Genomic DNA, 24932 nt, shown 5'->3' with positions numbered 1-24932 from the left:
ATATGTAGGCTGGCTCTGAAACTTCATGTAATAGCACATCTCTAGAGACAGGCCGTTATTAGTGAGGACATAAGTACATTGTGAGCCTCTCCTGTGCTCCTGAATTTTTGCTTCTTTGAGAAGGAAATGGAGGCAGAAGAATTTGGCTTCCCAGAACTCACTTGCTGGTGTCTTTGCCTCCCTTACGGACTGTCACAAAGTAGCCAGACCTTGCTCCCAAATATACTTAAAGTCCTTGTAAGTGTCGAAGTGTTGGTGTGCTGCCTCCTTTCCCTGGAGATCTTGTTTCTTAGCTGAGCATCTGAGTCTATACCCCACATGAATGATTTGAGAGGGGAAGAAGTGATGAAGTCAAATATACAACAAAGAATTTAATATGGATAATTATTAAAAGATTGGATGCTTGTAAAAATGTACTTTCAGGTAGCAAAGCCCTGCTTGATATTTCCTACTGTTTTTCTGCTCGCTTCATCAATTTTCTTGGAACCGGTTGCCTAGAGAGTTTGAGACACCTCCATCTTTGTCAACTTCTACATCCAGTTAACTGGATCTGAATTCAGACATGGCCTTGCCTTCATCGGGGCATTGGGCTAGAGACCTCCAGAAGTCCCTTCCCATCTAACTGTTTAGTATAATTTTTCTTCAGTTGCTGAAGAGAGCCCAGTTACTCCTGTCTGTATTTGTTTTAAACTTCCTTTGCAGCTTTGGGAGCTATATGATTGAGTGCTTGCCCACTTACTATGTATGCTGAGTTGGCACCTTTAACAAATTTGAGCACTATTTTTTTTGAGATTTGGTTGCTAAATGTCTACGGTACTGGAAATAGATCACCCAGGAATACGGTATGGGCAGTGAATACTGTTGTTTCCTCTTGTCTTTGATACATGCATATAAAAACTGGAGAACGTAAATACCTACCTGTAAAGCCAGTGCAGACTGTGGTTTTACTTTGCCTGCATCTTCTGTCTTTATACCTGACTGGATTCTTCATGACTCATTGTTTGATTAGTGGGCTGTCTTGCAGCCCTCCTTTAGGAATAGCAGTTAATGGGATTCCTAGGTCTTGGGAGAAAGCCAGCCTGATTGATGGACATGCCTCTGACTGCAGCAAGTCAATTTGGCTGTTCTTTAAAGTACCATTAACATGAGAGATAAGTGTAACTGGGTTCAGATGGATGGATACGAAGTAGAATACTCTGATTTTTCTAGTAGTATGCTTTTCTTGGCTCAATATAAAGGGGTATGATAGCATGTACTTTTCAGAATTGTACAAGATGTTCAGAATTGGGAACATTCTCAGACCAGAAGAAAAGGGTCAGGCTATGGACAGGGAGAGGCAGAAATTTCATTAGTGAAGAAAAGCGCAACAGGCATCACTTCCATTTGTTTGCTTGCATATTAGTATGTATAGAGCTTTAGCTTGTGTGACAGAAAAAATTTGTTGAGAGTCTTTCATCACTTGGAAGAAGGCAGTAGACTGTGTATGCTTCTGCATTTAGAAACATCCTTTAAAATGCATCTGTGCAGCAAACAGAATCACAGAATCACAGAATAGTAGGGGTTGGAAGGGACCTCTGTGGGTCATCTAGTCCAACCCCCCTGCCGAAGCAGGGTCACCTACAGCAGGCTGCACAGGATCTTGTCCAGGCGGGTCTTGAATATCTCCAGAGAAGGAGACTCCACAACCTCCCTGGGCAGCCTGTTCCAGGGCTCCGTCACCCTCAGAGGGAAGAAGTTCTTCCTCGTGTTCAGACGGAACTTCCTGTGCCTCAGTTTGTGCCCATTGCCCCTTGTCCTGTCACTGGGTACCACTGAAAAGAGCTTGGCCCCATCCTCCTGACACCCACCCTTCAGATATTTGTAGGCATTTATAAGGTCCCCTCGCAGCCTTCTCTTCTTCAGGCTGAACAAGCCCAGCTCCCTCAACCTCTCCTCGTAGGGGAGATGCTCCAGTCCCCTCACCATCCTCGTAGCCCTCCGCTGGACTCTCTCCAGTAGCTCTTCATCTTTCTTGAACTGGGGAGCCCAGAACTGGACACAGTACTCCAGATGAGGCCTCACCAGGGCAGTGTAGAGGGGAAGGAGAACCTCCCTCGTCCTGCTGGCCACACTCTTCTTGATGCACCCCAGGATCCCATTGGCTTTCTTGGCAGCCAGGGCACACTGCTGGCTCATGGTTAACCTGTCGTCCACCAGGACACCCAGGTCCCTCTCTGCAGAGCTGCTCTCCAGCAGGTCCACCCCAAGCCTGTACTGGTGCATGAGGTTGTTCCTCCCCAGGTGCAGGACCCTGCACTTGCCCTTGTTGAACCTCATCAGGTTCCTCTCTGCCCAGCTTTCCAGCCTATCCAGGTCACGCTGAATGGCAGCACAGCCTTCTGGTGTATCTACCACACCTCCCAGTTTGGTGTGTGTTCCTGTAGCCTATCTGTACAAAATATTGGTTGATATAATCTCAAAGCTTCATGCAGCTATTGAGGCAGGCTGTACAACTAGTTGCAGTAAAGGTGAAATGACTGATAATATTTTTTTTTTTTTTTTAAGAAATCAGCTGGTTTTGGTTAAGGGTTCTGGGGTGAAATCCACTCGGAGAAATGCAGATCCACAGAAACAAAAACTTGTTCTACAGATACATGTATATGTTTGCCAAAAACTTAACTCAGGAACTTACTAAGGTTCGGAAGAAGGTACCAATCCAGAAGTACTAAGGATCTGTTTAGGTCCCCCAAGTTCCCTTTGGGATGTCAAACCCTGCTGTTTGGGAGGATTGGAAACTTACTCCTTTCCGTGGTTTGCTGAGTACCCCAGGTCACTTCAGGGAGCATTGAGAGAAGGGCTGCTGAAGCTATAGAGGAATCTCAGGGGTCAGCCCCAAACCAGTATGCCCCTGTTAGAAGGATATACTAGGCAGAACGGTTTGTACCCTGACAGTGCACTGAAGTCCAGCAGGCGGAGTCCAGAGCTTAATACTGAATCCAGCAGACCAGAACCCAGCATTGCAGGCTGGAGGATTCCCAGGAAAGGGAGCTTCAGTTGTTTCATTGGTAACTGCTTGTTTTGAGTGGTTTTCTGTATGTGTGATGCTCAAGGGTGTCTGCCATTCACCTTCCTCCTCTCTTGTTGGCAGCTTCAGGGACTTAGAGGGTCCTGTTGGCCCAGATATTGCAAAAGGCCAGGTGGCTGTGCTCCCTTCCACAGTAAAACTGGGACTTCTGAGGCTGCTTTTCTTATTTTGAGTGTTCTGAGAAGATATACAGTGAGGTATACTTGCATACTGCAAAGAGCAAGACTGTGCAAGTTTCTAGTTTAGTTAAAAAAAACAACCAAAATTCCTCACAAAGATAATGTTTGTGAATTTTAGAATCCAGAAGTATGACTCTGTATTAGATCATGTATTCACTGCTCATGAGCACATGATTATTCTCTATCATATGTCCTCGATGTCCTGGGTTATTATAAAATTTCTTTACATCTATATATTATGCTGCCATTGGCAGTCTTCTGTGCCCCTCTGTACAGTCAGCCTTTGCTCCTTCATAGCTCACTGGATTATAAAGCACTTCCCACACCTATGAATTAGTTTTACTTCTCTAATGGATGTGTTTAAAGCTTTCTTCCAAAGTCACTTCTTCCTAGGCTTAGAGCGCTTGTCCTTCTTTGTGTGCTTATTTGCCACCTCCACTGTCTGTGCCACAATACTACATAGAAACTCTTGGTGACAGATCTGCAAAACTGTATGTGCAACTTAAATTGAGCGGTGCTTTCTGTTGCATTAAAAATACATAAATATCATCGGTTCTGAAGGCTGCCACAGTGTTATTCCAGTCGTTTGCCTCCCGGTGTGTGTACAGTAGATAATTACTTAGCTACTGGTCTGTCTTGCATCAGTTGAAATGTTACGCTTCTATATGCTTCATGTCGAAATGCAGAATGAGCCAATACAGTTCTGACAAACCAGACAACTGCTTTAATTTGAAGGCTGGTGTAACTGATTTGGTTAGGGCAGAATTCTCGTATCATGTAATGGGAGTAAATTAACATTTGAAAAGCAGTGACCTTTAACTATGACTGAAAGACTAACGGTAGGTGTCCTCTGAACTAGAAAGTTTTAGGGGCACATTTCTGAAGGTGCCATCTGAGGCTTTCAAAAGCACGTGGGCACTTATCTTGTACTGCACACTCAAGGGAATTAAATTATAATCTTTCTCTGAAAATCTCTGCAAGTGCTGCGTGCACCTGTAGGAGTCCAGCTATCTGGCTCCAGTGCCATTTGCTACATGTTCACAGGTAAACAGTACGACTTACTAATTCTTATTTAACAAAACTTAGATTCTGAGAATGTTTAGATTTTTTTCACTGCTCACCTTCTGAATACCTCTACTACCTTTTAGATGCAAATAACGTGCATTTTGTGATGATAGCATATAAATGCAGTCTGACAAAGAATGTGTTACGTCTAGCTTGAGCTTTTCTCACCCCCAGCTTTCCATAGCTCCTGCACAACTCCATGAAGATTGAAGCCGATTTGAGCTAGCACTTCTATAATACTCCCAGAAAGATGTTACGATGTCCTTCCTGGGCTACGTGTCTGAATTGTTAAGACTGCCAGTCTTTACAGCAGTCTTTAGTTCCAGCTCTCCTAATTTGGGAATCTGAATGTCATTGACTGAAGTCAGTGCAAAAGATGGTCTGATGTCTGGACAACCAAGCACTCAAATTATGCCTCCAGTGACAGCAGTGCTGCCTATGTCTTGGAAGGATTTTCTCAAGGATTTTTCTCAGTGTTCTATACACCATTTTTAGAAACTTGTTACTACTTCACACTATTTGGTATCAAGAGGAAATGCTGAAGAGCATTTCTGAGCTCATTCAGTGAGCTGATTATAATAAAAGTATGTTGATTACTAGAAGTGCCATTTAAGAGTGCTATCGTAGACAACTTTTTCCCATGGAAAATTATCATGACAAATCAAGACTTAAAATAGCTTCAGCAAAAAATAATAAATAGTGCTGGCTTTTAAAGTCTGTTGTAGATAAACTGTAGGGTTTCCTTTCTTCCTGATCATAATGGCTGCTGAAACCCAATTTGCTGTTAAGAGCTCAAATAGTTCTACTTTTGTCCTTACCGTATTTTTATTTTTCCTCCTTAGCAATGCAGAACCTCCCGAAAAAAGATGTCGCATGAATAGCTTTGTGGCAGATTTTGGAAGACCTCTAGAGTCGGAGAGGGTCTTTTCTCATCAAATAGCTGAAGAATCCCGGTCGCTCTTCCATTTCTGTATTAATGAAGTGGAACATTTGGACAAAGCAAAACAAAGTCAGAAAAGTCCAGCTCTGGAGAGTAATATCCACTTCCAGGAAGTTCCCAGGAGCAGTGGAATATTTGAAGAGGACCTAAGTTGTCTTACAAAATTCAATATTCCTAATTTTGTGAACACTGAGCAGAACTCTTCACTAGGTGAGGATGATCTCCTCATCTCAGAGCCGCCAATCATTCTAGAAAGCAAATCAGTCATGCAGTCTTCCCATCGGATCCTTGACTGAAAAGTCTTTTAAGGTGAACGTTCTCATTATTGGCCAGTCTGAAGCCTTTCTTGGCCTTCTAGTATGTTGATAGAAGGTGTTTTGGACCTCTGCTTTTTGTTGTAGGTAAGACTGGCTGTGCTGACAAGTCAGTTTAGAAAAATGTAAAAAAACTGAATGCTTTATTCTGATGCCTTCTGTGGTCTAAACCTTTTGCCCAGCATTATTTTTGCTTACTATTTTTTTTGTTTGTTTTTTAAATGACTGCTTATGTCCAGCTTCTAAAGGATACCATAATAATTTGCAGGGACTGTGAAGGCTGGAGCGTGGCACTAGGAGGTGTATGAAAACTCCTTGACCAAGAAAAACATAAACCTCAAAGTAAGACTGAAGCAAGGAATAAACAGACAGCCCCTGGGGAGGTTCTGCAGCTTCTGCTGCTCCCAAAAAGGACACCTGAAACTGAGCAGCACAATGGAGATCTGCTTGGCATTAACTTGAGCTTCTGAGTCCTAACTGCTTTTTGGTGCAAGTTAAACCCAACTTACAAAGCTTATGGAGGGAATACCTTTCATGTTAAATTGTTCGGTTGCAGTGTTTACAAAATGCTACCATCACCTGCTGCTGAGTAACAGCAAATTGGAGCCTGTAATACAGTACTTCAGAGTGACATTCTGACAGCTGCCCAGTGATGACCTGGAATTAGTATTCTACACACAAACAGTAATTTAATTTTTTTTTTTAATTGCTAGTGTGAACTTCCAGTTTGCCAAGTGCAGGATTCAGTTGCTAAATTGCAGGAAACCAGATAAAAACTAATCTTCATTTGCCAATTAGAGTTACTGTATGCAGATGGTGGTGGTATGTTAAGCTGTCATTGTCCTTTGTTTATAGGCTGAACCTGCCTGTGTTTTATGGCTCTGTAAATGACCCTTTCTTGACTAGTGGGCCAGTGAAGGGCTAGCAGGCTTTGAGTTGAGAGGACCAGCTCCAAAGGCATAGTGTAGCTGCACTGGCTCCATCTTCTTTTTGTACTCGGTTGGGATGGTGTTCTCTCAGGGAAAGGTTTGTTAAGGGATTGAACAGGTGTCATTTCAGCCTTGAATTTTATTTTTCAGAGAAGGAATAAGGTTCTGAACCTTAGCCAGTACTTACATTACATTTCAGCTTTCTTCAAGAGACTTGTAACCAATGGCCAAATGGTTTTAGGGCAAGCACGTAGGATGCAGAGGAGCCAGGTTCAAATCCTTTGCTGGATGTGGAATAAGAGTGCTCTGCAGGAAGTTCTTAACTGAAATGAAACTAGTGGATTCACAATACTGTGCCTAAAGTATTCTTGAAGCTAACCTGCTTTGTATACAACATGTTTGTGTCAGTGAAAACGGGGGGAACCTCTTCTGTTTTCATCTTATTATAAATTACTTATCCCTAAATTGCCTGTTTTCAAACTTAATTCTTGCACTACTTCCTAGTGTTTAAAGTAATGGGATTATACTTAAAACAAAGCAGAGACTATTTAAAACTAGCAGATTATTGCTGAAAATGGTTCCCAAGAGAAGACTGAAGTGAACCCTGTCGTAAGTGAGCGTAGCTGCATGGGTTGCAGTGTAGGTCTCCAGTATGCTGCTTCAGGTGCAGAAAAGGCCTCCTTTTACAACAAGTACTTAACTGTAAGTGAGTATGAAACCTGTAGCTGTGGGCTTCCCTTTTCTCTTGGCAAATTAAGAGATTTGGGAAATCTGCCTTCTGAATGTGGCAGCTGCTTCCTGCTGAGGCACCTCAAACAACTGTTAGCTAGCTAACAGTTAAGCTTCTGACTGAACTGAAGCTCAGCACTGTTCTTGCGAACATGCTCTGGGATTTCTACTAAATGTAGCTTTTATAGCCTATTTCTGGATGAGTGAGCTGCCTTCAGTGATATTTGATCTATTTCTTATTTTTTTCCTTTGCTGTGCTTGAAAACAGAAATGCTGCTTAAATGAATGGAAAGTCTGTGTAGAAGAAATATCCATCTCCTCTGCAACTGAGAAATGAAGCTTATTTTTAAAACACTTAAAACTAGGTTTGAGTATAATGCAGATCTGGCTTCAGAAACAGAAAAGCTTGCTCTTCCCAGTGGGCTAACCTAAGCTTTTCTTCTGCTGCCTTAAATCTTTGTGGCTTTTGTTCAGGTGCATAACTGCTACTTTGGGGAGAAAGGAGAAGTATTCATGCTTATGGATGCTGGTGAACCTTAACGCCTAGATGAAAGGTATTCAATAAAATGATCAAGGGATAATACCAACTTAACTTGCAACATGTCTGACTTGTATTCTTACGTCTTTCTGCAGCATGTATTAATCCTGTAAAGGTATTTGTTTGGTTCCTGCTTCTGTTCTTCCCTGATGGTTCTTCTGCATTTTCCATCTTATTTCCCTTCTATCTTTAATGTCCTTCATGCTGCTTTTTACAGAAAAATAACCTGGCAGTCCCTGCTGCACAGCCCCCAAATGACTTCAGAAGCACTGTGGCAGCAATCCAGTCTGATTCTCTGCCTCTGCATTAGAGTGGAGTGAAAGGCAAACACAGAAACTTTCTGCAGTCTTCAAAAGCAGTTGCTTTAAAGCTGTTCGTTCTTTCTGTTTCCTTTTAAGAACTAATAGACAGGATCTTTTGCCTCAGGGGAAAGGAGTTTGGTATAATAACCAGCTTGGTATAGCACTTTTTAAGAAAATTAATGTTTTCCCAGAAAACCACCATGAGTTGGTTCATTATCAAGTGAATAGAAAGTGTTTTGACCAGAGTAATCCTTTAGAATGAGTATTCTGAGTTTAATGGTGTTTGAAAATGGCATTATTGCAAGTTTTCTCACTGCTTGGGCTGTCTCTTTCAGAGCCTCTTCTCAAAATTCACTATAAATGCATCACCTGTGGTAGATTTAACTTCATGAAGAGTTCCCCTAAGATAAAAACATATGTTTGATGCCATAAGCATGTCTTGTATTCTGTATAAACTTACTAGGTCAAGTTATGTATTCCAGTTTTCACAGGTGAATATTTGTGAAATGTTCTGTGTAAACAAGTTTTAGTGTGTACCTTTTTTAAAAAAAACCCACAACTCTACAAGGTAAAATCAGAAAATGCCTGCTCATAGAGAAAATAAATGGAGAGGTAAAACGATGAACTTCTCTGTTACAATCCAGTGATGTGTGGTCTCTGAGGATTAAAGGTGATGTGCATTTGTTGTGCAATTTAGTATTTACGCACCTGAGCTGTAGCTCTTAAATACTTCAATCACAGAGGGGCAAAAATGTCAGTACTGAAAGAACCCCACAAAACCCTTCACAAGCCCCTGGCAAAGGCGGAAATCAAGTGTGCTTTTCCCCTTCTACTCTGCCCTATCTTCCTGGCAGTGACAGATGACCAAGCTAAATAAATCAACTGGAGATAACTGCAGAGCTGGACCAAGCTTGCTCAGCAGCCTCAGGAACTGCCAGGGAGCAAGGACAGCACAGACCCTTTTACCGCCTGTTCTCCAACACCATTAAGAGTTAGAGGCCTGTGGTTTCGTATTTTTGGACAAGAGGTATATAGTTAGCTGTATGAAAGGCTAAACGTAACCTACGTTACCAGAGGCCTTTCTGTTCAAAAGTCAGGGCAGCACTTGAGGCACAGCCCCCCCTTCCCTGCAGAACTGGATGGGCACAGCTAGTGCTAGGATGCTGATCTCTTTTACTTCTTTTTTCCAGGCTAGGTTAGATATAGGATAGTGGCATCAGGTACTATCAAATAAAGCCTTCATCCATGTAACCTATTTAATTTGTTACATGAACAATTTTGGCATCTATTTCAGAAAACTTGTTTACATCTCTGCCACAAATGCCATGATGAGATCTGATATTCTTCTGCACACCCTGTTTTCCTCTCTTGAAGCAAATGTCTTCTCTGTAATCAAGGTCAGAGTCACCCAGCTGCTCACTTGATTTCCTAAAAGCTTCAAACATGACAATTCAAATTCTTATACTCCAGCTGCTTCTCTGTAAACAAATGAATTCCAGTTAAACATAAGGCAATGACTCAAAGAAATATTCAAGATTCTTTTAATCCATTCATTATAATGCCTCCTGGAAATGCATACTGAAGCAATATGGTATCAGAAAAGGAAAAAACATACAAGAGTAGTATATAATTCTACTACTCTCTGAAAGATCCCACTACAATCCTCACTGGAATGCAGTAAAAGCTAATGACCTGTTTTATCAGCCTTTGCTTCACTTCAGAGCATTTTTGTCTTTCTCTATTGTTAAGACTGCTGGAGAGTCAAGAACTAAAAGCTCTTTCAGCAGAGAAGTTAAAACTTGGACCTTAGTTCTCCAAAAAGAACACCATGACTACAGCCATTCAAGGGCAGAGATGGTCTGTTACAGTGTAGAGCACTGACTTCATGGTAAATGCCCACACACTAAAGATGACGCTTCAGTGAGTGTACAACTATATAAATACACATGAGAACACAGTATATACCATATGATAGCTTACTGTAATGGTAAATAATACTGTCCCTGCTCAGTAAAATACTCAGAGAATTTAATTTTAAATTCAGTTCAAACTGGAAGATATCAGCATTTGCCGAGAACTGAATATAAGCCTCTCTGGGAACACAGGGTTGCTGTAATTTAATTTAAAAAAATCTCACTTCAGGTCACACTCTTTAATACAGTGTTACACATATAGCAAATTGTACAGCAAAGTTGAAATTACTCAGTTTTATCCTTTTCATTCGCAGAAGTCCCCAAATCAAGAAAATGCAGCATATTTACACATAGCTGATATTTTATACACAAAGCATTACTGTATTTACACATTTTATGAATACAGACCAACACTTTATTATTGGGGGACAAAACATCCATACTAAAAATACTGAAAATATCTGAATATGAAACAACCAAGATTACTGTATTAATTGTCAATTGACCATCTTTTTTTTTATATCTCTATATATATCTATTTTTATATATATACACTATCTCACTTTGTGTGTGGTGTGTGCACACTCAAAATATCCTTTCACTGTTGATTACTGTCTGTGCCTATATGGTATAGTTTACTATTTTGTTCTTTATGCATGCTCAGTCACATGCTTATATAAGCCAAAAGGCATGTTTGCTGCTGGTCCCTGAGGAAGCATGATACATAAATACATATACAGAGACCTGAACTGTTTCACATTTGACTTAAATGCCAGCTTCAGGCAACACTCCAGGGACCTGAAGAGTACATTCTAGCTTTTATTTTCTTTTTGCCCCAAGTAAGTGTAGTTGATTGATCTACAGCCCCGATATATGTACTATAAAATTCTCAAGGACTTGCGGTGCTGGGACTTCAAACTAGTAATTTACTGATTTTATTGTTTGAAAAACCTGTCATTCCAGCCACCAAAGAGCTAGCTATCTTGGACTTTCTTTACTATAATTTGACATACTGCTTCTCCTTTCTCTATCCTCTAAGCAGCAGGTTTTTCATACAGGTTTTTTTCCATCCTGTAAGCAGCAGGTATTTCATAGTTTTTTTCCCTGCCCACTCTCCTCTCGGGAGCAGGGCAACCCCTCTGGGTTCAGTGGTTCCTGAGGCTACGTGTTCTAGACTGCCGATAGGGCTTTTCCCTCCAGTTGGGCCATCTCTTCTTTGAAACAAGGGACCAAAAGCTTAGCACACGAAGTGACACATCAGTGATGCAGTAGGGATTGCTCCCACGCTGTCTAGTGTCTTACAGGCTCTAGATGTAGGTGTGCAACTCCAGCAGGGCGTCAGAGGAGAGGGAGAAGGCAACAGTCTCAAACACTGAGCTTGTTACCTGCTGTGACACCAGTCAGTTCAGCAGAAAGTTACATCCACCTTCTGGATTTGGGCAGTGGATTATTCCCGTTTAGGCACACTCAGTTCTTTTGTCACTCCTGAAGACTATTGCTTTTTTTTTTTTCCTGGCCCCTTTTCCTCTTTGCTCAGTATTTTACCTCTAAATTTGCCCACCAACACATCCCTGCAGTTGAGCTTTAGTACATTGTCTACATATTTAATTGACCAGCACAACTGGAAATATCTCCGAAGTACACAGAGAGTAGTTGGAACTGGAGCGTCACCAGAGAGTGCCTGCTCTGCTCCAGCCCTCCACTCATTCAAACTTGAAAGGAGTTTAAATGGAAGGAACGTTTTACAAATTAGAGGGAGAGAAGCAAAATGTTGGAAGAGGATTTCCATGTCCTACTGAATGAAAAGTAACTCCGAATACTAAAAATACAAGACAAACAGGACGTTACTCAAATTGTTCACGAAGGAATCGCTGTAAGACAAGTTATTAACAGAAGTTAAAAATATCCAGGCATGTAAAAGCAGTATCTGAAGAAGCATCAAATGGAAATTCTCAATGCTAATTGAGTTTACGGAATAACCTCAATATTCCTAGTAATTTTTTTTTAAATTGCATATAACTTTATTGCTAACAAAATATGGGACACACAGTATGACTGGGGTGTAGTTCAGTGCAAATCTACCTTGGACAAGCAAGATTCTGGATAAGATCAGACTGTAATTCAATTTACAAGTGTTATACTAATGATTTTCAATAACATTTTCTTTATATAGCTTTGAATATGAAAATTCCACTTCTCTAATCAATCCCTATCTAATCACGTCTTCCAACAGCTGTCTGTCATGCTGAATCCCTGGGAATTAGGTGCAGGAATAACCACCCCTTGTTTCTGCAGTTCACGTAGAACATCTAATATTGAGTCCAATTCCACTCGAAATCTCTCCAGTTCTTGATTCTTCCGCTGCGCCAGTCTTCGCCACCGCTCGGCCTCCTGGCTTTGCCTGCCTTCAGTAAGACGTCGCGTTAGCTGGGTTGCCTGCAGATGACAAGTAAGTCGGCACTGTGACTTCCTCATCCACCACTCAGCCAACATTGCCCCTCGGCAAAAACACACCCCTGCCTTAACGTCTGCTGCGCTGTCTCAAAGCCCAGTGCTCACGTCAAGGGGAAACAATTTGTTCTGAATATTACAAAAATTATTCCGATGGCAATAAATTCCTTTAAATATATGCATTAGTGACAGAAGGGTAGAATCCATTACTGGTTAATGAGCCTCACAAGAATTTAACTTCTCCTCTCCAAAGCAGCAATTAAAAGTTTGACTGTTTAAGACAAGGCTGAGCATATAACATAAAACCCTCTGTAATCAAAATGAACCTTTTGAATTGTCATTTAAATGCGTTAATTAAAGAACGCTCCACAAGAGAAACAAATCAAATCGGAATGACATGCTCTAGGCTACTATTGTACTTTTAAAAACCACAAGTTGTATGAATTATCAGAAAATATCCTGTAGTCACAAAGGTCTGAAGCTGCTGCAGATAACAGTCTGAATTAATTTTGGCATGAATCCATAGCATAATCCTATGAAATTAGCCAAAATAAAAAGTGTCACAAGATATCATAACCTCCACACCACTGTTAATTGTAATAGATTCTTTAAGGAAAGCTCCCTCACTTAAAGGCCATAATTATTGTATCTGTAGTTTGATACAAAGGATAACTGTTACTTCCCTGCTCAGCAATCAGTTTTCGTACATTGTTGAGTTTATTATCATCCCTTTGAGGGACGGTTCGGTGCTCCACTGCAGATGATTAAGGGTGCAAATCTCAGATAAACAAAACCCAAGGCTTAATACATAACAAGGTTAGTAGCACCAGCACAGATTAAATTACTTAGTAATTGTTACGTATACTATTATTTCTGTTTTTTTAAAATACATTACAAAACATCTCAGTAAATGCTATAGGTCAGGTCACCAATGCAGTGGAGACGGATCACAGACTAGGCAGCAGCAGACACTTTACAGAAATGGTAAAGAAATTCAGAAATGATACAAAAGCAAATGAATAGCATAAAAAAGTAACTGCATTACAGTTGCCTTCAGCAGGACAGAATGTGAGCAAAAATAAAGTCATCGGTGGTGGCAGGGTTTGTCCTTAATCCAATGACTTGTTTTATGCACAGTTCATTTTGGAAGGAAAATGAAGTTACTGATGTAGAAATGTATGAGAATAAAACCTTCTACCACCAACCATTCTGTACATACAAGTGTATTTCTTGAGATCTGGTTTCACAGCTGTAGAAAAACACTCCACAAACTAAGGACTGTTACAGGTTTGATGATCTTCCAGTCCAACTTCCCTTCTTTGACTTCATATATTTAAGTAAAACCCAAGCTAAAACACTAATGAAAGACAGTCATATATTTAGGTGATGAAAGTATTGAGAAAAAAAAAGGCTATATGAACTAGAGAACTCTTTCCTGATCGTAGAAGCTCCCAAGATAAATGAAAAATCAGGATGGAGGCCATGACATAAAATAAGACGAAAAAAATCAATGCAAAATTGTTTTACCCATTCAAAGGATACAGATGTCAGAGACAAGAAGTGGTATCACGAAGATTCAACTGTCAAAATCCAAAATTTTTAGTTCATGGAGGATAAAAGTGCTTTTTTGTTGTTTTGTGTATTTAAAACAGTATGTGGTAGATTGCTGCAAGATGTTCCTATACTTTTTATGCAGCTTTTCTGAATGGGACTTCTAGGGCTAGAAAATAAAATTACAGTTCAGCTGAGGAATATATCACAGCTTAACAAAGCTAGCTTTCATCGTGGAACTGAAATGTGAAATAACCAAGTGAAACACGGGACTGCTGGAGGTCATGTGCTACCGACTTCTGCAGGAGCAAAGCCTCCTGCGATCGGGTTGCGAGGGAGCTACGCACCTGGCACGCAAGCCACGCACAGGTAACGGTCATTACCACAGCAAGGAAGTGCTGACTGGACCTGCGTCTACACTCACGAGCATCGGCAGGCACCGAAGACAAAACCATGGCTGCATCAAAGAAGTACTTGCCCTTCTGCAGTGTGAGCTAAATGAGCCTGTGCAAATACCATAAAATTACAGTTAAACCGATAAATTGCTCCTGAGGGGTAAGTGCAGACACATTCTGGTGTACCTTTTGAATTTCCTGCTCTCTTTCTGCATGTCTGGTCTCTATATGCTTGATTTTGTTTTCCAGGCACAAGAAATGTTTCATTTCAGGACTCTGGCTCTCCTTAGCCTCTCTCAATTCTTCCAACAATTTTGTCACCTACAGATTTTGAAAGATTTTGAAAGAATTGATGAAAATTATTATAACTGTGTTAAGTAGTGCATAAACCAGATTCATTTCAAAGTGTGTTTGTGTTGTTTAATTATTCCATTCAAAAGCTGCAGACAGGAAGACATAAAAGAGAAATCTCCTATATTCAAAAGCTTAAACAGTCAATTTTTATACTTCTAAACGTATAAATAAATGAATAAAGAATATTGTGATGAGATGTTCATGCACAATCTCTTCTCACACCCTGGATAAAGATCAAACAGAAAATCACAGAATCATAGAATTATTAAGGTTGGAAGAGACCTCTAAGATCATCAAGCCCAACCGTCAACCCCACACCACCATGCCTACTGAGCCATACCCTGATGTGCCATATCTACACGTTTTTTGAACACCTCCAGGGATGGTGACTCCACCACCTCCCTGGGCAGCCTGTGCCAATGCCTGAGCACTCTTCTGGTAAAGAAATTTTTCCTAATATCTAACCTAAACCTCCCCTGACGCAACTTGAGGCCATTGCCTCTCGTCCTATTGCTAGTTACCCGGGAGAAGAGACCAACACCTGCCTCCAACACCTGCCTCACTACAACTTCCCTTCAGGTAGTTGTAGAGGGTGACCAGGTCCCCCCTCAGCCTCCTCCAGGCTAAACAGCCCCAGGGTACCAGTGTATTTCTAAAAAATAAATTAAGATAAGACACGGTGCTAACACACATGATTATAAACCCCCTTTGGTCTAATAACTGACAGGTCAAATTAAATCTATCAATGATTTACAAGTGATTTCCTAATCCTCCAGATATTCAGGTAAGTTTCCTTACAAATCCCTACTGGTGTATTCTCATTCTTTGCCTATTTTAAGTAACTCGATATTTCTTCATGTAACATCCTAAGTCTTTTTTGGTCACTCTCTGTATGTGTATAAGTAAACTAAAGCGTAAGCTTTGCAGTTTTTATCCTTCATTATAACCCTTGGCTCCCCTTACCCAGTGTATCTGCAAACTGCTAACCCTCTTCCAGCACTCAGCCCTCCTTGGCTCTCTGCTGCCGAATTCAAGTAGCTGGAAGCACTGTGCACTTCGTAAGATGTTGCCACTCTTACTGAGAAGTGACTCCAAGATGGCTTACTATTAATTCTGTTTTTTTCACGTGGCTTTCTAAAATAACGAGACCCTATGCTATTACATTTTTCCTGTCCATTTCTCCAGCAGCTTTGAACCTGTGGGCAAATTTCAGCCACATCTGACAGAGGAGCAGAAGTCTTGGTTCCTTAAGTTCTGTGAAAAGGAGTATCTGCTGCTTGTCTGCTAAGCTGCCCTACTGAAGGAAAGGGCTGATGCGTGATCATAAGTACATAATTAAAGAAAAATTCATGCAGGAAAGATGTTATCAAGGGGAAAAAGCCCCAGGAGAAAATGGGCTCCATATATTTTGCCAGCACCAGAATTATGTTAAAGACAAAGCTGTGCTATGTAAGAGAAGTATATAGTTAGTGGAAAACATCCACAAACAGCATTTCTGAAATTAATGTTCAAATAGCAATCTTCCAGTGAGCCTGAGGAAGAAACTTTCCCGTTTTTGAGGTACCATCATTTTAGAGAGAGGACTCTCCATCCTACTACAAATGGTAGAGCTTTTTTCCCCTGTCATGGCTAATTACATTTGCAAGTTTGGTTGCCTTCTTTTTTCAGCTTATTTAACCACTTAATGCTTAAAATGTATTTTTAAAGCAGCACAGCTTGTTATTAAAATAAAGCAATCACACTAGAGGGCAAAAGCAAGGCTTTTGCTTTGAAATTTCTCTCTGGATAGTCCTGCAATGATTATTGCAACAAAGGCCCTCCGTTACATTTTCTAGATGCCAGCACCTCGAACTCAGCCTGTAACATGTGGGTCAGGTAGGATGACCATCCTCTTCACCATCACTGGCATAACAACCTGTAAAAACATTTGTCTCGTCGCACTCTCATCCTGTTTTCCCAGGAGGAAGGACTGCACATACGCTGAGGGCACTGGAGTGAAACAAGCTTTTTACGGAAAGCCAACACCTATCATTAGATTCATAGTATGAACCCAGTCTCAGCCTTTATTCTGCAAATACAGAGCTTGTTTAATAGATCTTTTTTCTCTCTCTACAAACCCTCACTTTTGTATAAATACAAAAGTGGTGGAATTTTTCATGGATAAGATAAATACTGAATGAGTTTAGTGAGACTAAGATTAATTAAATTAAGTATACAGTAAACACATACTGATAATTTTTTCATTTCTTCTAAGTAAGGACAGCAAACGAGATTAAACATCTGGAGTTCTCAGTCCCTTACAGAATAGGAGAATTCTTTTTAATAAGTCTTGTGGTTAATTATTGTATTATCAAAATGAAGTTAAAATTAGCAATGTTCATACATCAAGGAGACGGTGAATTGAGCATAGGCACAATGCTAAGACAGGCTATATCCTCCTCCTCCTCCTCCTCAGGAGGCAATAAAAAAACCAAAGTTTGGCAGCACTTTAAGAACGACAATAGCATAGCCAACAGTTCAAAAAGCTTGAGCTAAAACTTTACACAGTATTATCCCAAAAACGAAAACATGAACAAATGAATTTTTTACATTATTTGCTATTCATAGATTAGGAAAAACCTAGATACCTCTCTCACAAATCAGTTCACTATTTCAGAAGAACTATTACAACTAACCTTCTTTTCTTAGAGACCTCAGGTTTCATGGATACCAAAGGAGAAACCCAAGAATATAATTGCCTAAGTCAATTTTATGGCAATGAAGGATGAAAAAAGGGAAGGCTTTATCAGAACAAAGAATTTGAAAACAATAATAAAATATCCTCTTAATAAAGAAAAAGTCTTGTGGTCTATTCACTACCCATGACAACTCTCAACGAAGAGGCTATGAAAGCTTGTATTAACCTGTGGATTAATTGTCATAGAGATGTCAGACATTTCTAAAATCATCATCATATAATGAAAGGAGGTCAAAGTTCTACGTTCTGTGCTGTGTTGTTCTATCATTCACATTAGAAAAAGATACTGCACTCTCAGGTGTAATTGATGTAGAAGCAACTGACAAAGATACTGTTTCTAAGCCTTATTTCCTATGTTTTATTTGAGGCTTTACAAGGATGAAAGTGAAAACTCTTTTATTAGTATAAGGTACCCCCAATCCAAATTTAAAATATACCTCTTTTTGTAGGAGTTCCTCTCGCAACTGTGAAACGAGAAGGGCTTCCTGACGTTTCTGTTGTTCACTGATCTGTTCTTGGAGATGTTTTATTAATATCTACAAAAAGGTTAAAAATATTCATCATTAACATAAATGCCCATGACAACATGTGTAGACCTATACAGGAAAAATACACCAAAAATAGAATCAGTATTGTAGTACTGCAGGTACAACAGATGGATGTTAACAATGCTACCTCTAGCATATGTGCACTATTTAACAGTCCTCTCCGTGGCTTGTTAAGTAGTGCACAGATACATAGAATCAATCATAGAATGGAATCACAGAATCATTAAGGTTGGAAAAGACCTCTAAGATCATCAAGTCCAACCGTCAACACAACACCACCATGCCTGCTAAACCATGTCCCGAAGTGCCACATCTACACGTTGTTTTAACACCTCCAGGGATGGTGACTCCACCACTTCCCTGGGCAGACTGTTCCAATGCCTGACCAGTCTTTCAGTGAAGAAATTTTTCCTAACAAGAAATACATATGTGCACACATACAGTATATGAAAACAAGTCTCAGTCGACTTTCAAGTTACTTTCCTCAGTTAAAAAAAGTTCTGAAATAATCTGAATGTAATAGCTGTTTCTACCTTCATATTGTGTGTAAAGCTTCTCCCAAAATTTTAATGCACAAATATAATTACAGGCCCGGGTCCTTATGGGGGACTTCAACCATCCAATACCTGCTGGAGGAACACCACAGCACGGCAAAAGCAACACAGAAGGCTCCTGAAGAGCACTGATGACAACTTCCTGACCCAAAGGACAGAGGGGCCAGCGAGGAGAGGTGCTCTGCTGGGCCTTAAACTCACTGACAAGGAAGGGTTTGTTGGGGATGTCAATGTCAAAGGCAACGTTGGCTGCAGCGACCACGAGATGGTGGAGTTCAGGATCCTTACAGGAGAGAGCAGGCCAAAAAGCATGATTACAGCCTTGGACTTCAGAAGAGCAGACTTTGGCCTCTTCAAAGATCTCCTTGAAAGAGTCCCATGGGATGGGGCTGTGGGCATGGAAGAGGGGCCTAAGAAAGGTGGTTGACATTCAACGATCACCTCCTCCAAGCTCAAGAGCAGTCCATCCCAACAAGCAGAAAGTCAGGAAAAAACACCAGGAGGCCTGCACGGATGAACAAGGAACTCCCAGCAAAACTTGAACATAAAAAAGCAGCACACAGACAGTGGGAACAAGGACAGGTAAATTGAGAGGAATATCGACACACTGTCTCAGCATGCAGAGTTGTGGTTAGAAAAGCCCCAGCCCACCTGGAATTGAATCTGGCGAGACTGGCAAAGGCAACAAGAAGGGCTTCTGTAAGTACCTAAGTGGCAAACAGAAGATTAGAGAAGATGTGGGCCTGCTAATGAATGGGGCATGGGCCCTGGTGGCCCAGGACACAGAAGTGGCTGAGGCACTGAATGCCGCCTTCACCTCAGTCTTTACTAGCAAGACTGACCTTCAGGAATCCAAGGCCCCAGAGACTAGAGGGCAAGTCTGGAATGGGAAGGATACCCTTGGTGGAAGAGGATCTGGTCACAGAATACTTATGCAAACTGCACATAGCCCTGATGAGATGCAGCCACCCGTGCTGAGGGCAAACATCTCTCCTACTTTCAAAGAGCACAAGGCAGCGGACGCAAGAAACTACAGGCTGGTCATCCTCACCTCGCCCTGGGAAAGTGATGGAGCAACTAATCCTGGAAATCTGGCAGGCACCTGAAGGACAAGAAGGTGCTCAGGAGCAGTAAGCATGGACTCACAAAGGGGATGTCATGCTTGACCAATCTGATAACCCTGTATGATGAAATGACTGGCTTGGCAGATGAGGGGAGAGCAGTGGCTATCGCCTACCTGAATGTCAGTAGCAAGGCTGCAACACTGTCTCCTGTAAGATCCTCATAAAGAAGATGATGAAGTATGGCTTGGATGAGCAGACAATGAGGTGGATTGCAAACTGACTTAAATGGCTGAGCCAGAGCGTGGCGATGGGTCTAACGAAGTCAGGTTGGAGGCAAGTAACTCAGGGAGGGGGGGGGAGGGGTGGAGCGCATAATTATCAAATCTGGGTCCAGTCCTGTTCAACATCTTCATCAATGATCTGGATGATGGGGCAGAACGCACCCTCAGCAAGTTTGGTGATGATGTAAAACTGGGAGGAGTGGCTGATACACCAGAGGGCTGTGCCACCATCCAGGGGGTCCTCAATGGGACAGAGAAATGGGCTGACAGGAACCTTATGAACTTCAACACAGGGGAGTGCAAAGTCCTGCTCCTGGGGAGGAACAGCCCCAGGCACCAGCGTATGCTGAGGGCCACCCAGCTGGAAAGCAGCCTGGCAGGCAAGGACCTGGGTGTCCTAGTGGGCACCACCTTGAACAAAAGGCTAATGGTATCCTGGGCTGCATTAGCATGAATGTTCCAGCTGGTCAAGGAAGGTGGTCCTTCCCCTCTACTCAGCTCTGGTGAGGCCACACCTGGAGTACTGTGTCCAGTTCTGGGTTTCCCAGTGCAAGAGACAAAGAGCTACTGGAGAGAGTCTGCAAAGAGCCACTAAGATGATGAAGGAACTGGAGCATCTCTCATAAGAGGAAAGGCTGAGAGAGCTGGGACTGTTTAGCCTGGAGGAGAGAAGGCTCAGGGGGATCTCATCAATGTTTACAAGTGTCTAAAGACAGGGTGCAAAGCCAATGGAGCCAGGCTCTTTCCAGTGGTATCCAGTGACAGGAGAAGCAGCAAAGGCCACAAACTGAAATACAGGAGGTTCTGGCTGAACATAAAGAAAACTTTTTTACTGTGAGGGTGACCAAGCACTTGTTTGGGTGCCCAAGCCCAGAGAGATTGTGGAATCTCCCTCCTTTGAGATATTCAAAAGCCATCTGGACATGGTCCTGAGCAGCTGGCTCTAGATGACCCTGCTTGAGCAGGGGGCTTGGACAAGATGACTTTCAGAGGTCCCTTCCAACATCAGCCACTCTGATTCTGTGAATACAGTGGCACAGGCCTGTTTCTGAAACAACAGATCCTACTTCAAAGAAAGATACAGTTTATAGTAATCTAGAAAGAAATAACTTTAACAGATATCTATATACGATGAATGCACCTATTCTATCTTACCTCTTGTGTTGAAATTCTGTTGTTTAGCTCAGCTACTTTAGAAGTGGAATGCTCCTTTGCGTGCTGGCAAAGAATCTTCTCCACTTCCCTCTGATGAGAAGCTTTCAGAGATGCAATGTATTCTTCTGTGTCTTCCTGTATCCTGAACAGGGAGAGGAAAATCAGATACAGTAAAGCAGCTACAGACAGTTCTTCAAAAATGTGGCGAAGTTTCTCACTCGAACATATAAAATATCAAAAACATTAAAGGCAGTGTGTCTTTGAAACTTCATAACAAAACCTGGCAAGACAGCATCACACCACTACTTCTACTGCTCTGGAGGGATGACAGGGTGGGAAGCCTACAACTTTGGGTATGTGCGTCACTGAAGCAGAGGCAGCTAGAATACAGAAAACTGAGCCAATCACCTTTTTTGTCTCCTCTTATGAAAAAAAGGAGAGAAAATAGGTGCTTTAAAATCATAATTTAGCTGTCCTATTTCAGGTATCTATTTTAGAACAGAATGTGTTGCAATCTAAATATGCCCATTTCCTCTGCTTTGACTAAGAAGGGATCTGAGGGAGACTAGCTGAAGTGTAAAGTTTCTACACTTGGTCAAGTAAATCCCACTGAAAGCATACCCCAGTTCGAAGGAAAGTGCGTGTACCAAATATTAATGCTCTGCAACACAAGTACAAAGCATCTAAAATGCAAATGATTTATACCAAGATCTTTTTACTCAAAACCATGATGAACTGTAGCATTAATAAGTAGGGTTAATATAGGTTTGCCTGTAGAAAGAATCATGGCAGTGCACTGCTCTTAAAAAAAAAAAAAACCAAACCAAAACCAAAAACCACCAACGAACCAAATGACCAAAAAACTCAAAAAAACCTCAAACCCAAAAACAAACAGGAAAAAGGAAATTTACAGAGAACACCAGCCAAGTATAAGCTAGCTTCACACATGGCTGACATGTTAATGTGTCACTTCGATCCTGTATCAGCCAACACTTAACCAAGGTTTTCCAAGGAACACGTTGCGCGTTTACCTGCGTATGTTATTTTCAGAATAAGCCAGACTTGCTTGAGACTTCACCCTCTGCTGGTTCATTTCTAGAGACAATCTTTCCAGCTCCTCTTTCAGCTGTGCATTTTCTTGCAGGACTTCCAAGAGATTAGAATCAGAAAAGGTATGCGGTTGGTATATTTTGTCATCGTTGAAAATGCTTAGAAAGGGTTCACTGTTGCTGGAATTCCTTTTATCTGTTGCTGAGGTATTCTTTTTCAAGATCTCTGTAGAGCTTTTCTTATTATCCATTTTATTTCTCAAATTATTATCAGACAACATCGCCATCCTTTCTTTCTGAAGTTTCTCTACAGTTTTTGTAAGGTCTTGAATTTCTCTATTTTTGTTGAGCAGTTCTTCACTTAGTTTTAACAGTCTGTCCTTTGTGTTACCTTGTTTCATTTGGGAGTCTGTGGACTCTAAGTCTTTATTATCCTTTTTACTTCTGAGTTTTAATTGGGAATTTTGACTTTTAAGGTTTTCAATTTCTGTCTGGAGATTTTTAACAGTGATCTGGTGGGTCGTCTTTAGATTCTGAAGCTCCTGTTCAAGTTCTGCAGAACTGGCTTTGTCACCATTCAGTTCTGGTGATTCACTCATAAATTTGTAGGCAAGTAGTTGCTCAAGCTCCACAAGTCTTTGCTCATACTGTATCTAAGGGAGGGGAGTGGGAGGAGGGGAAGAAAAAGCAAGTTTCCTCAAGTGTACTTTTATTATTATCTCTTCCTCTTATTCTTTCAAGTTACTGCACATCTGAAGCAAGATTTCACAAGACAGGATACACATCGGTATTGCCAACACCACTACTCAATCAGCTCAGAAATTAGAGAGCGAAAAAATTATGTGAAGCAAACTTAAGTCAGCCGTAAAACAGAACTACTCAAAACATTTACTACAAAGTAATCCTCCACTCACAATGAATGCATAACTATGGGAAAGAAAATTAAATTAACAAGAAACTATTTCATTTCTATATAATTGGGTTCTCCTCAGGCATTACCAACTCGGACAGGTAAAGTAACATCTTCTTATAATATAGCAGGAAGTCTTTAATTTTTTAAAAATCTGTCAGTATGTATTTGCCATGAGTCAGTTTGAAAACACTACTGTCACAAGCCTCAAAATTGTACTTCACATTTTTAAAAACATCTTAAAATTTAACTGGAGAGATCTTTAATTTTATTTATTTATAAGTACGAATATAGAAGTATGAATTCAGAGAGACACAGAATCTTTCTTTCTAATGAGCTAAGGAAAACCTAACCCTTCTTAATAGCCTGGATAACCTCTAAGGAAAGCCTGCTGAGTTATTCACATGGAAAAAAGGAGGAACAACTGGCCAGTGCTTTGCTTTCCCTCTCGTTAAGCACCTGTGCAGTTCACACCGGACTTCCATGCTTCCTGATGCAAGTCTTAAGACTCGCTCCCAAGTAATTTTTGGATAGGATGCTTAGTGTTCCCAGCCGTTCCCTGCAGAAATGCTCAGTTAGCAGACCTTTGAAACTGCAGCCTTAGCTACGGCAAGGAATCAGGCAAGCAGCTACTCTGACCCACAGGATGAAACCCACTTTTCTTAATTGTAAGAAGTAAATTATTATGCCTCAAGAAGTTGCCCTCTCAGTTTCAATACTACCCTAACAATTTCCATGCTCTTTTTATCTTAGATGCTGAAGCTACTGAAATTCTGGTTATAAGTTCTTTCAGTATTTTTTCTCTTGAATGTGGTGTTTGCCTTCAGTTTTCACCACTACTCTGTGTTAGACCCCAGTAACCCTGTGACTGTTACTGGCGGAGCAGACTGCTCAACAAGCCTCCAACTTTTACCTTGATTTTTTGAAACTGTTGTTCCATGGCACGGAGACTTTTTTTAGCTTCATCATCTTTACCTTCAAGTTCTGTTTCTAACTTCTTTATTCTTCTCTCCAAAAAATCAACTGTGTGTGTTTTAGCTGAAAGATCATTAGTGTTCTCAGCAGCAGCAGCAGCATAAATCAAAGCAGGCAAAGAATTTGGATACCTTCTCTTTAGAATTCCTTCCATTTCTCTGATCTAGCAAAAAGAAAATTAAGTCAGAAGTCAAAAAGAATAAAGTTCTAATGAGAAGTGAACTGAAATAAGTGACAGAATGTTAACAAATGTCATCCACTTAAGGTGGGTGAAGAATGGAAACTAGAGATGCATAGGTTGAGGTTTTTTTTTACGTTGTTTACATTTATATTATTATTTATAGAAAAGTAAGACTCACCATCTCTTACTGATTGACTTATACATCATCTTAAAATACTGCTCTGGTCTTCAGATTGTTTTATGTCAAAGGGACCTTTTATTTACTTTCTTAGCACTGAAGTTGTGTATGGCTCTTAATGCTGTTAAAAGTATTTGCTTTTTTTCTGGACTTATATTCATGGTCTACTTTTCCAACTGTTATAGAGAGATTTCATAACAGTATTGGAATTATTCTCCCAATAACAGATTATATGCCTTTTATTCTGGAGTCTGCAATAAAATAAAACAAACACCTTCCATGCAAGACTAATAAGAAGCCCCGCTTGTCTATGGATATTATTCACTTTACAATACTGCAGAGGCTCTTTCCCATTGTCTCACATTCCTACAAAATACAGCTGCCATCTCTTAAAATTCAGAAGCTAACTTTTCCTCAGTAGAAATATGGATTTTAAGGTCTCTACTCCCCTAGTTTTCATGAATCTTGTAGGAATCCAATAAAATATAAACCCCTACTCTTGAATCAGCTTGGTTGGAATTGGTCATAATGTTAAGGGATTACTGAACATAAACAGAAGGAGTCTTCGAAGACCAA

The 24932-nt window shown here is 40.8% G+C and overlaps 2 protein-coding genes across 10 annotated transcripts in view; one reads left to right on the top strand and one right to left on the bottom strand.

Annotated features, from left to right (window-relative positions):
- Positions 1–9662, top strand: part of MRAP2 (melanocortin 2 receptor accessory protein 2) — a 28896-nt gene extending 19234 nt beyond the window's left edge. For all 5 annotated transcript variants that reach the window (XM_075414430.1, XM_075414431.1, XM_075414433.1 and 2 more), the window contains one exon: positions 5151–9662. In XM_075414430.1, coding sequence (XP_075270545.1) covers positions 5151–5544 — 394 coding nt within the window. In that variant the 3' untranslated portion in view covers positions 5545–9662. The remainder of the gene's footprint in view (positions 1–5150) is intronic.
- Positions 9663–12190: 2528 nt separating this feature from the next.
- Positions 12191–24932, bottom strand: part of CEP162 (centrosomal protein 162) — a 55038-nt gene continuing 42296 nt past the window's right edge. For 4 of the 5 annotated variants that reach the window (XM_075414424.1, XM_075414425.1, XM_075414423.1 and 1 more), the window contains 6 exons: positions 23936–24160; positions 22095–22765; positions 21064–21205; positions 17899–17997; positions 14557–14691; positions 12191–12409 (listed from right to left, as the gene is read on the bottom strand). In XM_075414424.1, the coding sequence (XP_075270539.1) occupies positions 12191–12409; positions 14557–14691; positions 17899–17997; positions 21064–21205; positions 22095–22765; positions 23936–24160 (1491 nt within the window). The remainder of the gene's footprint in view (positions 12410–14556; positions 14692–17898; positions 17998–21063; positions 21206–22094; positions 22766–23935; positions 24161–24932) is intronic. The other variant, XM_075414428.1, reaches the window with a different exon arrangement.

This window comes from Opisthocomus hoazin, chromosome 2 (genome assembly GCF_030867145.1).
Source record: "Opisthocomus hoazin isolate bOpiHoa1 chromosome 2, bOpiHoa1.hap1, whole genome shotgun sequence".
Lineage (NCBI taxonomy): Eukaryota > Metazoa > Chordata > Aves > Opisthocomiformes > Opisthocomidae > Opisthocomus > Opisthocomus hoazin.
The sequence above is the reverse complement of the archived record's forward strand: the minus strand, read 5'-3'. Positions and strand labels throughout refer to the sequence as shown.